General features: G+C 46.8%; 1 protein-coding gene across 1 annotated transcript in view; it reads right to left on the bottom strand.

Annotated features, from left to right (window-relative positions):
* LOC115099211 (ephrin type-A receptor 3-like) overlaps positions 1-16,571 on the bottom strand; it is a 272,744-nt gene that overhangs the window by 13,174 nt on the left and 242,999 nt on the right. Inside the window, exons 13-14 of the mRNA XM_029616650.1 lie at positions 7,969-8,162; positions 179-319 (exon numbers count right to left, since the gene is read on the bottom strand). Of these exons, the coding sequence (XP_029472510.1) occupies positions 179-319; positions 7,969-8,162 (335 nt within the window). The remainder of the gene's footprint in view (positions 1-178; positions 320-7,968; positions 8,163-16,571) is intronic.

Genomic DNA, 16,571 nt, shown 5'->3' with positions numbered 1-16,571 from the left:
TTTAGATAATATGGTACACAAATGATCTAATAAATAAATAAATAGACAAAATGAAATTATATTGCATGGCCTAAAATAATTTATGGTATAATCTGGTATAAACTCATGTGAAGCATTTAAATTAACTGTAGATTAGCTTAGGAGTACCTTGACCCCAAGACATCAGACATGCCCTCACCTGTTATTTAAGTGCATCACAGCATCAAGGGTAACATATCCCGCTGCTGTAAAGTTGTCTTGGTACTGAGTCATCTTAATGGCTTTCAGCCACTCCTCCAGTGTGGTCACTCCAAAGGCTTCCTGCATACTGCTGTCCTGCCTAGAAGAGAGAATGAGCAATCAGAATACTTCCTGGCCCTGTATGATTAATGCACCCTTCTCAGCAGGGGCAGCAATGCAGCCTCAAGTGAGGCCATGCAATCCAGACCAATCCCACCTCCACAATTCAACATAACAAAGAGGGTGCATTTTACGATTTAATTTTATATATATGCATTAGTATTTTTATGACTGATTTTCCTGTTTTTTTTATGAAATTTAATGTATTTTATTTTCTTTATGTATTTTATGTTATTATTAATTTAAGAAACTTTGTTAACTGGTGTGAAGGTATGGACCAACACCGGTATAGAAAAACTAACTAAATAAATAAATAAAATAGTAATTCTAGGGCCCATTTCTGGGTACATAAATGGGACCCTTGTCCATGGATTCACCACATTATCTGCCTCTTTTTTAGGTGTTCTTTCTGAAAGAAAATGTCTTCTGTACTGGTCCTGTCCGTCCGTCTGTGGCCTCTTTGATGCAGAATGAGCCGCATAGGAGTGCTGTGCTGGCGAGGACAGCAACGGCAGAGAGAGCCCTGATGACTGTGCTTGGCCACATATACCCGAGCAACGCAGAACAGCAGTCGTCAGAGGGCATCGTGGCAGAAAAAAGGATTTGTGTGCCTTGGGGCCTGCGCTCAGTCACAGGCACAGGACCGACCCTGTACAGCTAACACCAGAAGGCACTGTGGCAGCGACAAACAAAACTGGTAGCCAGTGCCCTGGAGCTGATGCTGGGCCACACGTGTGCCTACCTGACCCAGCAGCGCAGTTGCCAGAGGGCACTGTGATGGAAAAATGGATCACGTACAGCCAGGGCTTCAGGGCCCATGGCCGGTCTTAGGCAGCTGGCTCAGGAGGAGAGTCACACCAGACGGGTAGGGGTGCTAGAGGCAATATGGCTGACAGAAAGAATGCTGACTCTCTCGATCCTTCCCCTGGTACTTTCCAACTTGTTATATTCACTTGAACTGTAAACCCTTTCGGGCAGGAAGCCATAACCTCTGTACCTGCCCTGAGCTTCAGTATTTAAATTAGGCCCGGTGGTAAAAACGGGCAAAAGGACACTAGCGCGTCCCTAGCACCTCCTTTTTGACAGGAGGCGGCGGCTGTCAGCGGGTTTGACAGCCGACGCTCAATTTTGCCGGTGTCTGTTCCCGAGCCCACTGACAGCCACGGACTCGGAAACCGGACGCTGGCAAAATTGAGCGTCCGGTTTTCGACACAACAGCTGCCGGCCGACTTCCAATTTTTTTTTTCTTTTTAACTTTTTTTTACTCTTCGGGACCTCCGACTTAATATCGCCATGATATTAAGTTGGAGGGTGCACAGAAAAGCAGTTTTTACTGCTTTTCTGTGCACTTTCCCAGTGCCGGAAGAAACTAGCACCTACCTTTGGGTAGGCATTAATTTCTGAAAGTAAAATGTGCGGCTTGGCTGCACATTTTACTTTCTGAATTGCACGCGAATACCTAAATAGGGCCATCAACATGTATTTGCATGTTGAGGGCGCTATTAGGTTCAGCAGGTTGGACGTGCGTTTTCCGCCCCTTACTGAATAAGGGGTAAGGGAAAACGTGTGTCCAATAGCAGGCTAACAGTGCGCTCCGACGGAGCACACTGTACTGTATCGGCCTGATAGAGTACAGAGGGTCCTACAGTTCCCTGTATTGATGCTTCTGATATTTAACATAGAAACATAGAAATGACGGCAGAAGAAGACCAAACAGCCCGTCCAGTCTGCCCAGCAAGCTTTCACACTTATTTTTCTCATATCTGTTACTCTGACTGCTGAGGTCAGGGCCCTTATTGGTAACTTTTTGGTTCTAATTTCCTTCCACCCCTGCCTTTGATGTAGAGAGCAGTGCTGGAGCTGCATCAAAGTGAAGTATCAGGCCATATTAGTTAGGGGTAGTAACCACCGCAATAAGCAAGCTACCCCCACGCTTATTTGTTTACCCAGCCTATGCAATTTACTCCTTGTTGGTAGTTGTCTGAATGTAAATCATCTTATCTTCATCCCCCCCTGCCATTGAAGCAGAGATCTACGCTGGATATGCATTGAAAGTGAAGTATCAGGCTTATTTGGTTTGGGGTAGTAACCGCCGCAACAAGCAAGCTACTTCCATGCTTATTTGTGAATGCAAATCCTTTTTCCCATATTTCCTCTTACCGTTGAAGCATAGAGCAATGTTGGAGTTGCAAAGTGACCATTTTGTTAACTAAAAGTGACCATTCCTGTTGGCTCCATCAGTGGGGTGGAGAGTATCCCCATTTAGAGAGTAAACATCTCACCCTCAGTTTGTCTTTCTATGGTAGAAAGAAGATCTTGATTCAAGTTCTGTATCTGAACTCGAGGCCAGTTCTTTACAAAATTTTCACGAGTGACCTGTCACGGGTTCACCTCCTGTGCAGTCTTCCTGTGTGAAAGTCTTTCCTCCACCAGGGGTCCTCAGCGAGCCTTGCTCCCTGGCTTGCCTGTCATCTCCTCACTGATTGTACAGTGCCCAAGCCTTAGCTCTACTTAACCCAGCCAGCCTCATAACCAGTGCCTCTTCATTGAGTCACCATGGCTCCCTGACCTGGCCACCTTAGCCTTGCTATGCTATCTTGCCTTGTGGCCTACCCAGTCCTCCTTTCTTGCCTTGTGGCCTACCCAGGCCTTCTGCCTTGCCTTGCGGTCCATCCGGGCCTCCTTTCTCTGTGGCCTCTCTTGGCCTCTTGCCTTGCTCTGGGCCCTTCCAGGCCTTCTGGCCTTGTTCTGCAGTTTCTCAGACCTCCCTGCCATGCTCTGTGCCCTACTGGGCTTTTCTGTCTTACCTTATCAGCCTCTGAGCCTACTAGGATTACCTTGCCCTGCCTCGTGTCCTGTTAGGCTTTCTTTTTTTTTTCCAAAATAATTTTTATTGGGATGAAACATGAACTGACACTGAGTCCGCACTATAGCAGGGTCAACCAGTATATGGAATAACCAATACAATACAAAACGTTTAACACAAACTGTCAACATCAACAACTCCTTCATGTCTCTATCCCATCTTAATTTTTCATTTCCGCCCCCCTAGACCCAATCCCACCACCCCTTCAACACTTGCTTCTCACTCAGCTCCATGCACACTTCACTCCACCAGTCCATTCCTGCCCTTGTCCAGTTCTTGTCCTGCCCAGTACAGTTCAGTCTTTCTCTGTTTCCCTGACCTTGCCCTTGTCCTTGGTTTAGCCTCCAGCCTGTGCGTGGACTCCAGGCCCCAGCCTGTGCTTTATATCTAATCAGCCAGTACCTGTATCTAGCTCTCAGCCTGTGTCTGCTCTCAGAGAGAAGGGCGACCAAAATGATGACGGGGATGAAACAGCTCCCCTATGAGGAAAGACTAAAGAGGTTAGGGCTGTTCAGCTTGGAGAAGAGACAGCTGGTACCCTGGATCTTGAATAGTGTGGTTCCTTCAGGCTCCATACTGTCACCAGTGCTTTTCTAACATACACACAGCTGAATTTTAACCTTTGACAGAAAGGCCTATGTCTATGCAGATGATGTCTAGCTCATGCTACCAAAGGACCCAGACCCAACAACAGCTATAAATAAGCTAGGCACATGTCTTACAGCCATTTAAGATTGGACGAAAAACAACAAACACCACCTGAACTCCAACAAAATTGAAATACTATGGATACAAAACAGGCACGAACAAATCCCTGGAGGAGAAGTCCATTACTTAGAGAATAGCTACTGCTATTACTAGCATCAGTAGCATGGGATAGACTTAGCTTTTGGGTACTTGCCAGGTTCTTAAGGCCAGAATTGGCCACTGTTGGAAACAGGATGCTGGGCTTGATGGACTCTTGGTCTGACCCAGTATGGCATGTTCTTATGATTTGAAAATCCTACAAACAACCTTGATTGCCCTGCAGGAAGGTGCATTCAAGCAGCATACATTGTTTGTTGTCTGCAAATTTGATCACGTCAATCATTGTTCCTTTTCTAGATCATAATTTATACATAATTTAAAAAGCACTGGTCCTAGTATAGATCTCTGGGGCACTCCACTGTTTGCCTTTTCTCCATAGATAAAACTGAACATTTGGTCCTTCTCTCTAACTTCTGTTTATTCGCTGCCTTACTGACTATTAAAAGCACAAACACACTAAATAATATTCCCCAATAGTTAAGTTTGCCCCAATACTTTAAAAAAAGAAAAATTTCCCAAGCAAAACTTTACTGATTCCTTTCAGCTACCAGCATGGTGATCCTCTCCTCTCAGTGCTCCCACTGGATTGTGACAAGAGGCACTGTTGTTACACCCCCTGGGCTTGTATAATGGTTAGGGGTGTGCATTCGGTCCCTATCTACTGGCAATCCGCAACGGATGTTGCCATATTCGTTGTATTCTTGGGGAAGCGAAACGTATTGCGATTCCCCACGAATACACAAATCTTTGCCGAATTATTCAGCCGCCTAAATAAATCAATTTAAACCACCCCCCTCCCTCCTGACCCCCCGCCCAAGACTTACCAGAACTCCCTGGTAGTCCAGCGGGGGGGTCCGGGAGCCATCCCCTGCACTCTCACACCCTCGGTGCCGGTTTCATCATGGCGCCAATAGCCTTTGACCTACTATGTCACAGGGGCTACCGGTGCCATTGGTCAGCCCCTGTCACATGGCCATCGGCGCCAACCATGTAACAGGGGCTGACCAATGGCACCGGTAGCCCCTGTGACATAGTATGGGCAAAGGCTATCGGTGCCATTTTGATTACTGGCAGCTGATGCCCTGAGGGCAGGAGATCGCTCCGGGACCCCCATTGGATCCCCAGGGACTTTTGGCCAGCTTGGGGGGGTCTCCTGACCCCCACAAGACTTGCCAAAAGTCCAGTGGGGGTCTGGGAGCGACCTCCTGCACTCCGGCCATCGGAGTGCAGGCAGTCGCTCCCAGACCCCGTGATATAGTGAGGCCCCTGTGACATAGTGAGGGCAAAAGCGATCGGCGCCATTTTGAGTACTGGCATCCGACGGCCAGAGTGCAGGAGGTTGCTCCCAGACCCCCCGCTGGACTTTTGGCATCTTGTGGGGTCAGGAGGCCCCCCCAAGCTGGCCAAAAGTCCCTGGGGGTCCAACGGGGGTCCTGGAGCGATCTCCTGCCCTCGGGCCATCGGCTGCCAGTAATCAAAATGGTGCCGATAGCCTTTGCCTATACTATGTCACAGGGGCTACCGGTGCCATTGGTCAGCCCCTGTCACATGGTAGGAGCACAAGATGGCGTCGATGGCCATGTGACAGGGGCTGACCAATGGCACCGGTAGCCCCTGTGACATAGTAGGTCAAAGGCTATTGGCACCATGATGAAACCGGCACCAAGGGTGTGAGAGTGCAGGGGATGGCTCCCTGACCCCCCGCTGGACCACCAGGGCGTTTTGGTAAGTCTTGGAGGGGTCAGGAGGGTGGGGGGTTGTAGTTAATTTTAACTTTAGCTGGGACACAAATAGAAATCGCTGTATTAACGCATTGGGGCGCCATACGGCCGAATGCAACGTTTCTGCTCCCCGACGAATCCGAATCCCGAATGCAACGTATGGCGTCCCTCTGCACATCCCTAATAATGGTTTGTGACTGCAATTGTCCTTCAGCAAGGGTCTAAATCACCTGCTCCATTCTTCAAATTTTCCACTTTATTCCTCAACCACAAGTAGGGCAAAGAAAAATAAAAACATATGTTTCGCACACAAAATAGAGCCTGTTCAGCTCTAACTCACTCACTGGTCACTTGACTATGCCAGGCAGGCTAACCCTTTAGCCCACTCTACAAAACTAAGCCTCTGCAGAAAGGCCCCAAACTTAAAAAAAAAAGTTTTGTTTTAATTTTGTTGAGCACTGCTCTGTACTGCTATACTCCCCAGTGTTCTCTGTTACACAGCCTCTACCCAAACACTGCCTTGAGGCCTGGACTTCTGGCCATATTCAGTATTTCTCTCTCTCTCTCTCTCCCTCTCTCTCTATATATACACACACACACATTTCTTCTTGTACTGCTGTATACATCAGAATTCCTTTCTTGAGGTGTGGATTTCTGGCTGTGAAATGTTTAGCACAAAAAATCCCCAAGCTGACACCATATGTGGCACACAAATGAGCATTCAAGATTTTTTTTCCTTGGTAATTTTATTTTCAGTGCAACAGTATTTCACATTTACCATTCCAACTCAGTAATATAAACTCAAATAGGTGAGCTATCTTCAAGGGGCTGCCTTCCCTTTTACTAAAGGTCAATCCACAAGCTGTTCTCTTCTAGATTCAGGGGCTTCCCTTTGCTCTTCTCCCAGCCTACATTATATCACCAGGCCAGAGGAGTCAGCCTGGTGATATAATGTTGGGGTTCAGATAGCTAAGCCCTATTCTTAAGGTGTTCCTGGGCATATACCTTGTCACACAGATGAGTAGGACTATTCCAAGGGCTACATTTATCCATGGATGTCCAGACTCGCCCTCCCCTGATATTTAGAATCCCTTTTTTGTTTCTGTAGCCCCCCTACAGATGTATTGAAAAATCGAGAAACTCCTCTTCTCCACTCAACTACTGGTTCCCATTTCCTTCTCCACAGAACAGCGCCATCTTAATATTGAGGCCTTCCTGGATTATGGAGATGGAGGGAAACGTCCTTTTGTGGATTACAAACTGGTTAAAAGACAGGAAACAGAGTAGGATTAAATGGTCTGTTTTCACAGTGGAAAAAGGTAAAAGTGGAGTGCCTCAAGAGGATTGTGATGAATTGCAGGAGGTCCTTGTGAGGCTGGAAGATTGGGCTTCCAAATGGCAGATGAAATTTAATGTGGACAAGTGCAAGGTGATGCATGTAGGGAAAAATAACCCTTGCTGTAGTTACACAATGTTAGGTTCTCTCTTTAACTACTCTGCATTATTTTGTGTCATCCACAAATTTGATTACCTCACTTGTCGTACCCCTTTCCAGATCATTTATAAATATATTAAAAAGCACTGGTCCAAGTACAGATCCCTGAGGCACTCCACTATTTACCCTTTTTCCACTGTGAAAAATGACCATTTAATCCTACTCTCTGTTTCCTGTCTTTTAACCAGCTTGCAATCCACAAAAGGCCTTCTCCTCCTATCCCATGACTTTTTAGTTTTCATAGAAGCCTCTCATGTGGGACTTTGTCGAATGCCTTCTGAAAATTCAAATACACCACGTCTACTGGTTCACCTTTGTCCACATGTTTATTCACCCCCTTCAAAAAATGTAGGAGATTTGTGAGGACATGATCAAAGTGACTAGCACAGCAGAGTTTAAAAGAGATTTGGACACGTTACTGGAGGAAAAGCCTATAACACATGATTAACTAGAGCTATTCCTAGGAGTAAGTAACAGGAATTAGATCTACTTTATGAGATCTATCTGATTGGCCATTGACAAGACAGGATGCTGGGCTTGATGGACCTTGGTCTGACCCAGTAGGCAATTTTTATGTTCTTATGCCTGCAGTTCTAAGAAGCAAGGAGCTTCTTTCTCATTAAATAATCCAAAATTTTGGAGGCAAATAAATTCTTAGGAATTGGACAGGCCACGTGAGCAGAGTTTTGCTCTTAAGGATGGTAAGAGCATTGCATTCCTTTTCCTGTGGGTACCCTTACCAGGACGAGCTGTTTGACAGCTGCTCAAGGCTACTGGGACATCGGATAAGCTTGTCAAGAATAGTGACGATCTGTCCAAATTTGGGCCGGTCACTTCGGGATTTCTGCCAGCAGTCTAGCATAAGCTGGTGAAGTACCACAGGACAGTCCATGGGTGGAGGCAACCGGTATCCTTCATCAATTGCTTTTATCACCTGCAGAATGAAAGACTACAGCATTAAATATAGTCTTCCAACATGCCATACAGCCGGTGAAAAGAATGCAAGCCTTTATATAGATGCATAATTCTGCAGATGATTAGACTATAAGAAAGCAGAGTTGCTTACCTGTAACACATGTTCTCCGAGGACAGCAGGATGTTAATCCTCACACATGGGTGACATCATGGAAAACTTATATCAAAGTTCCAGGAACTTTGACTGAGACTCACTGAGCATGCCCAGCATGCATTATACCATGTGTCCACATGGGGGTCTCCTAACATAGAAGTACAGGAAAAAACCCACAAAGTGAAAACCCAACTCTAGGGGGCAGGCAGGTCTCGTGAGAAATGACATCCTGTTGTCCTCAGAGAATACCTGTTACAGGGAAGCAACTCTGCTTTCTCAGAGGGCAAGCAGGATGGCAGTCTTCACACATGGGTGAATCCCTAGCTACAGGCGGTTCCCCAACAAAAAAGGGAGGTGCCAATGGGTGCCAACAACTATATATTTTTTTTTAGCAAACTAGATATTTTGTTGGAAGGAATATACAATATATAAATTATTATTACTTCTACTCACAAAGTATATAAATGATTTTTATTTATATTTTAAACATTTTATACAATTCAGCATATCAAAATTTTTTAAAGCAATTTAAAAACACATCCACTCTCTCATTCACACTAAGATAAAAACATGAAAGTTACAACAATCTTCGTGGCAAGCAGCAAATGTTTTTCGAAAACACTTGACAAATTAAGAATTATTATCCTGTAGATGTTGAACACAGGCAAAGTAGTTGTAATTTGTGCCTCATTTATTTGTTTACTGCACAGTTTCCATTTTTTGGGAAGTATGTCAGTTACCCCTGATCCACTCTTACCCATTACACACGAGATTCGGGGGGCATTACACCTGTGAAACAACATAGGTTATGCTAATGTATCTATCTATTAGTTAAAATTTGTAACCTATCATTAAAATCATTCATTGTGCCTGAAGACTGGAGTGTGGCCAATGTAACCCCAATATTTAAAAAGGGCTCCAGGGATAATCCGGGTAATTATAGACAATGAGCCTGACTTCAGTGCTGGGAAAAACAGTGGAAACTATTCTAAAGATCAAAATCGTAGAGCATATAGAAAAACATGGTTTAATGGAACACTTAGAGAAGATAAGGCCATTGTGGAAAGATTAAACAATTTCTTTGCTTCGGTGTTTACTGAAGAGGATGTTGAGGAGATACTGGTACCGGAGAAGGTTTTCATGGGTAATGATTCAGATAGACTAAACCAAATCACGGTGAACAGAGAAGATGTGGTAGGCCTGACTGATAAACTGAAGAGTAGTAAATCACCTGGACCGGATGGTATACACCCCAGGGTTCTGAAGGAACTAAAAAATGAAATTTCAGATCTATTACTAAAAATTTGTAACCTATCATTAAAATCATCCATTGTAACTGAAGACTGGAGGGTGGCTAATGTATCCCCAACATTTAAAAAAGGCTCCATGGGTGATCGGGGAAACTACAGACCAGTTAGTGCCAGGAAAAATAGTGGACATTGTTCTAAATATCAAGATCACAGAACATATAGAAAGACATGGTTTAATGCAACAAAGTCAGCATGGCTTTACCCAAGGCAAGTCTTGCCTCACAATTCTGCTTCACTTTTTTGAAGGAGTTAATAAACATGTAGATAAAGGTGAACCGGTAGATGTAGTGTATTTGGATTTTCAGAAGGCGTTTGACTAAGTACCTCATGAGAGACTTCTAGGAAAAGAAAAAAGTCATGGGATAGGAGGCGATATCCTTTCATGGATTACAAACTGGTTAAAAGACAGGAAACAGAGAGTAGGATTAAATGGTCAATTTTCTCAGTGGAAAAGGGTAGACAGTGGAGTGCCTCAGGGATCTGTACTTGGACCGGTGCTTTTTGATATACCGTATTTTTCGCTCCATAAGACGCACTTTTTTTCCCCCAAAAGTGGGGGGAAAATGTATGTGCGTCTTATGGAGCGAATATAAAAATAACAAACAAAAATCTAACAACCCCCCCCCTCCTGACTCCCCCAAGACCTGCCGACTTAGTTTACCGCAACCCCCCACCCTCCTGACCCCCCCAAGACCTGCCGACTTAATTTACCGCAACCCCCCATCCTCCTGACCCCCCCAAGACCTGCCAAACGTCCCTGGTGGTCCAGCGGGGGTCCAGGAGCGGTCCGGGAACGAGCTCCTGGGCGTGGGCCGTCGGCTGCCAGTAATCAAAATGGCGCCGACGGCCCTTTGCCCTCACTATGTCACTGAGACCGACCAATAGCAGCGGTCGGTCCCAGTGACAGTGAGGGCAAAGGGCCGTCGGCGCCATTTTGATTACTGGCAGCCGACGGCCCACGCCCAGGAGATCGTTCCCGGACCGCTCCTGGACCCCCGCTGGACCACCAGGGACGTTTGGCAGGTCTTGGGGGGGTCAGGAGGGTGGGGGGTTGCGGTAAATTAAGTCGGCAGGTCTTGGGGGGTCAGGAGGGTGGGGGGTTGCGGTAAATTAAGTTGGCAGGTCTTGGGGGGGGGGTTGCGGTAAATTAAGTCGGCAGGTCTTAGGGGAGTCAGGAGGGTGGGGGTTGTTAATTTAAAGGGTTGGGATGGGGGTTTTTTTTTGGGGGGGGAGGGGTTCCCAGAGAAAAAAGTTTTCTGATCTGGGGAGTGTACCGAAATGGCCCTCCCCAGACCCGAAAACAAAATGGGGAGAAAAAAAAAAAGCTATGCACTCCCCTAATTTGCTCCATAAGACGCCCAGACGCAGAGCCGGTTTAGCACAATTTTTTTTTTTTTTTTTAATTTTCCCCCTCTGAATCCTAGGTGCGTCTTATGGTCAGGTGCGTCTTATGGAGCGAAAAATACGGTATATATAAATGATCTGGAAAGGAATACGACGAGTGAGGTTATCAAATTTGCGGACGATACAAAATTATTCAGAGTAGTTAAATCACAAGCGGATTGTGATGTATTACAGGAGGTCCTTGAAGACTGGAAGATTGGGCATTCAAATGGCAGATGAAATTTAATGTGAACAAGTGCAAGGTGTTGCATATAGGGAAAAATAACCCTTGCTGTAGTTACACGATGGTAGTTCCATATTAGGAGCTACCACCCAGGAAAAAGATCTAGGCATCATAGTGGATAATACTTTAAAATCGACTGCTCAGTGTGCTGCAGCAGTCAAAAAAGCAAACAGAATGTTAGGAATTATTAGGAAGGGAATAGTTAATAAAACGGAAAATGTCGTAATGCCTCTGTATCGCTCCGTGGTGAGACTGCACCTTGAATACTGTGTACAATTCTGGTCGCCACATCTCTAAAAAGATATAGTTGCGATGGAGAAGGTACAGAGAAGGGCAACCAAAATGATAAAGGGGATGGAACAGCTCCCCTATGAGGAAAGGCTGAAGAGGTTAGGGCAGTTCAGCTTGGAGAAGAGACAGCTGAGGGGGGATATGATAGAGGTCTTTAAGATCATGAGTGGTCTTGAATGAATAGATATGAATCGGTTATTTACACTTTCGGATAATAGGAGGACTAGGGGGCATTCCATGAACTTAGCAAGTAGCACATTTAAGACTAATCTGAGAAAATCCTTTTTCACTCAATGCACAATTAAGCTCTGGAATTTGTTGCCAGAGGATGTGGTTAGTGCAGTTACTGTAGCTGGGTTCAAAAAAGGTTTGGATAAGTTCTTGGAGGAGAAGTCCATTAATGGCTATTAATCAAGTTTACTTAGGGAATAGCCACTGCTATTAATTGCATCAGGAGCACGGGATCATCTTGGTGTTTGGGTAATTGCCAGGTTCTTGTGGCCTGGTTTGGCCTCTGTAGGAAACAGGATGCTGGGCTTGATGGACCCTTGGTCTGACCCAGCCTGGCAATTTCTTATGTCCATGTTATAAATTATATATTGGATAAACTAAGAAACATATTAAAATGCGGATTAGTTAACATGAAAGTGTTATGTGCATGGACCTGCTCACCTTCATGGTTCCTCGGCAGGTCCCGGGTCGGCCTCCCTAGCGGCAGCTGCTAGCACTTCTAGGCCCCAGCATCCCGCGGCGGCGGTCGCCAGGCCTTCCACTGCGCACCAGACCTCCCGTCAGAGCTCGGCGTCTTCGGCGCTGTTGGCCACACCCCTATGCTCATGCGGACCACCCAGCCTGTTGTAGGGCCAAGGGCGGGTCTTAGCTCTGCAGCGCGCCCTGATTGATTCTTTGTTATAAGGAAGTCCCTGCCTGCACTTCCTTGCCTTGGCAATCAGGTCGGCTTATGCTAGATTGCCTCCGCGCTTGTACTTGCTCCTGTCTTGTTCCAAGTCTCGTTCCAGGATCCTTCTGTTCCAGTTCTGTTCCTGCTTCCTAGTTCCAGTGTCCTTCTGTTCGTCTCCCAGGTAGTACCTCCGGACTGACTCTCCTGGTACTGACCTCAGCTTGCTACTTTACCAGTCTGCCTGTTTCCTGACTCCAGTCTGTTCCTCGACCTGCCTGCCTGCCGCCTGCCTCCTGACTCCAGTCTGTTCCTTGATTCGTCTGCCTGCCTTCTGATTCCAGCCTGTTCCTCGACTCATCTGCCTGCTGCCTGCCTCTTGACCTCAGCCTGCCTGTGACTTCATCTGACCTCTGGTACCTGACCTCTGCTTTGTTGACCATTCTTCGGACTGACTCCTGGACTTTGACCTCGCCTCTAGATTCTGGCTCTGTTCCTAGCCTTGTTATCACCTACACTATTCTGGTCCTCCTTGTTCCACCAGACCTCCAGTCTCGAACCTGACTGCGTTCCCCTCCTATCTGTGGGCACGCCAGACTTCCACTCTCCAAGGAGACCCTGCGAGGCCCACCTAAGTCCAAGCGGCCTGGGTCCCTACGGGCTCCTCCCGGGGAGTCCTCGAGCTTCCAGTGGTGAAGCTCTTCCTAGCCTCTGTCTCCGTCCATGCTCCGCTCCCTGGAACTGGAACCACAACCCTCAAACTGAGGAGCTTTGTCAGTGTACACTCCACCACCTGCTTCTTCTGTGGGGAGTGGCAGAGACACCATGAACACTTCCTGTGGAACACTGCAAAACTCCAAGGCATATACTTCTTGTATCACTTCCAGGATCCACTGATCCAATGTGATCTTACCCACCTCTGATAAAAGAGAGAGATGTCGCCCTATCTCTTGTTCCCAGGGGTGGGTTGGCAAACCTTCACTGGGAGGGTTAGGAGGCTGTACTACATGAGCCTCCACCTTGCCTGGGCTGTCTGGGATGAAAGGACTGAGACCTGTCAGAAGGCTGAGATGTTATGGTTTCGAGGTGTTGGAGTGGATTCTTGGGTACTGTGATGATGGCCACTCCCACGGGGAGGAGCTCCATGAGGAACCGCAGTACTAGGCTAGACTCTACACACAGACACAGAGAATTTGTATTTATTATACAGCTTGGTGGTACTGCCAGGGGGCGGGGCAGCAGTGAGGTAACCCAGTAGAAGTAGTCCAGGGCTCCTCACCAGAGAAGACCAGTCCCACACTCGAGTAGACGGTAGGCAGCGCAAGGTAGTAGAGAAAGTCCCGGATGCAGACTCCCAGTGCTGTAGCTGAAGGTAAGATAGACTGACAAGATTAGTTACTCACTGAAGTAGATAGCTGTATTGATGAAGATCCTGGCAGGTAGAAGTAATTGAGTTGTAGGCACCAAGGCAGGGAGAGCAGGCCCTCAAGGAGCGAGTACCCGGTATCCCAGATAGGTACCTGAAAGAAAGCATAAGGGCCTCCGAGAAGCGGGTAACCAGGTTAGTGATGAATGATCCCGAAGGGCAGAGAGAGCTTCCTGCGGCAGCAAGGAAGCGGCGGAGCAGCTTAGATCAGAGGCATTCCAATCCTTGCTAACTCAGTTTGTTAGCAAACGAAGGGCAGGTTAAATACCTGGATGTCGTGATGTCACTCAAAGGGGACGCCCCTGAGGTTCCCGCCATGACGTGGATAAAGACGTGGGTGGCTTGCGCGCGTGCACCCTAGGAGGCCCTCAGGAGAAACATGGCGAACACTGTCGCCGTTCCGGGGATGCCGGAGAGAGCGACATGAAGATGCGGCAGCAGCCATCTGTCCAAGGCTAGTGGAGAGAGAAGGAAGAAAGGTGAGGCACAGAGGTCAAAGCAGTCTGAGACAGATGGATGCGACAGTACCCCCCTTCAAAGGGCCCCCTCCAGACCCCCTACCTGGTCTTGGTTTTTGAGGATGCAATCGATGAAATTGACGAAGCATCTCTTTGTCCATGATATTAGCCAATGGTTCCGAAGAGTTTTCTTCTGGTCCATATCCCTCCCATGACAGGAGGTATTCTTAAACTCTGCCTCTCTTTCTTACATCAAGGATTGCATCAGCCTTGTACTCAATGTCTTCTTCTGCATCAACAGGAGTAGGCTCAGGTGTCTTGGTGGAAAACTCGCTAAGAACAAGGTTTCAGCAGCGAAACATGGAACGCATTATGAATCTTCATAGCTGGAGGAAGTTTCAGATTATAGGTGAGTGAGCCCAATCATCGAAGAATGGGAAAGGGTCCGACAAAGCGTGGAGCAAATCAAGCAGATGGAAGTTTGAGTCTCAGATGTTTGGTAGACAGCCAGACTTTATCACCAGGCTGGAATTCAGGAGCCTTGCTACGGTGAGCATCATAGCCTTTCTTTGCTCTTTGTCCTGCTTTTTGGCGCATCTCTTTAGTCTTTCTCCAGAGCTGTTGTATATCTTTGGCAGTAGATTGAGCTGCCGGGAACAACACAGAAAGTGGAAGTGGTAAAGGTGGTAAGGGTTGTCGTCCATAGAGCACTTCAAAAGGTGTAGATCCAGTAGATGATGCTGGATGCGACTTGATGGCGAATTCAGCCCAGGGCAACAGTTCAGCCCAGTCATTCTGTCATGAACCAACATAGGCGCGGAGAAACAGTTTGAGAGTTCTATTCATTCTCTCAGTTTGGCCATTCGACTGAGGATGGTACGCAGAGGTGAAGTCAAGTGTGATGTTGAATTTCTTACACAAGGCTTTCCAGAACCTTGCTATAAATTGAGCTCCTCTGTCAGAAACAATATGTTTAGGCATGCCGTGTAGGCGAAAGATGTGACTGATGAATAGTTTAGCAAGTTCCATGGCTGAAGGCAAGCCAGGGAGAGAGCCACGAAGTGAGCCATCTTCGAAAATCTATCCACTGTAACCCAAATGGTATTGTTACTTCCAGAAAGTTGCAAGTCCACCACAAAGTCTGTTGCAATGTGGGTCCAGGGCTCATCCGGTGCTGGCAAGGATTGAAGCAGGCCCCCAAGGACGTCCGGGCAGAGGTTTCTGTCTGGCACAATTGGAACAGGAAGCTACAAACGCAAGAGTGTCTTCTTTCATGGTGGGCCACCAATAGTACTTTTGTAGCTCAACCAGTGTTCGCCGTTGACCAGTGTGTCTGGCAGGTTTCAAATTGTGAGCCCATGCTAGCAATTTCTTTCTTAGATTGCAGGGTACAATGGTCTTGCCCGGGGGTACTGAATGTGTAGCTGTCAGAATAACTCTCTTCGGGTCGATGATATGCTGGGGTTCATCAGGTACGTCTTCAGAGAGAAAGAGCGAGATAATGCGTTTGCTCTGACATTCCTTTCACCAGGGCAATATTTCAGCACAAAGTCAAATCTGTTGAAGAACAGGAACCACCTCGCCTGTCTATGGTTAAGGCGTTAAGCATGACGGAGGTAGTCCAGATTTTTGTGATCAGTAAAAACAGTGATCTGATGTTGTGCACCCTCAAGCCAGAGGTGCCAGTCTTCAAATGCCATTTTTATTGCCAGCAATTCTTTATCCCCAATGCCATAGTTCTTCTCCACTGGTGAAAAGCGTCGGGAAAAGAAAGAACAGGGGTGCAAGATCTTAGAATCACTGGTCTGGCTTAGCACGGCCTCTACGCCAACAACTGAGGCATCGACTTCCACAATGAAGGGTCGTGTAGGGTCCGGATGCTTGAGAAGGCATCTTTTAACTTCTGAAATGCTGTCACAGCTTTCGTAGACCAAGTGGCAATGTTGGCTCCCTTCTTAGTCATCGCTGTTAATGGAACAGTCAATGAAGAGTAATTTTTTATGAAGGTCCTGTAGTAGTTGGTAAACCCCAAAAATCGTCTTAGAGCTTTTAGGCCAGTGGGTTGTGTCCATTTTTGAATACTCTCAAGCTTCTGAGGGTCCATCTGGAAACCTTTGCTTGAGTCAATGTACCCTAAGAAGGGCACGGATTCCTTGTGGAATTCGCATTTAGACAACTTGGCGTACAAGCGGTTCTCACGAAGTCTCTGCAGAACTCTTTTGACATCTTCCTGATGGGACTGCAGTTCTTGGGAAAATATCAAG

This window comes from Rhinatrema bivittatum, chromosome 9 (assembly GCF_901001135.1).
Source record: "Rhinatrema bivittatum chromosome 9, aRhiBiv1.1, whole genome shotgun sequence".
NCBI lineage: Eukaryota > Metazoa > Chordata > Amphibia > Gymnophiona > Rhinatrematidae > Rhinatrema > Rhinatrema bivittatum.
This window is presented reverse-complemented; position numbering and strand designations above follow the sequence as displayed.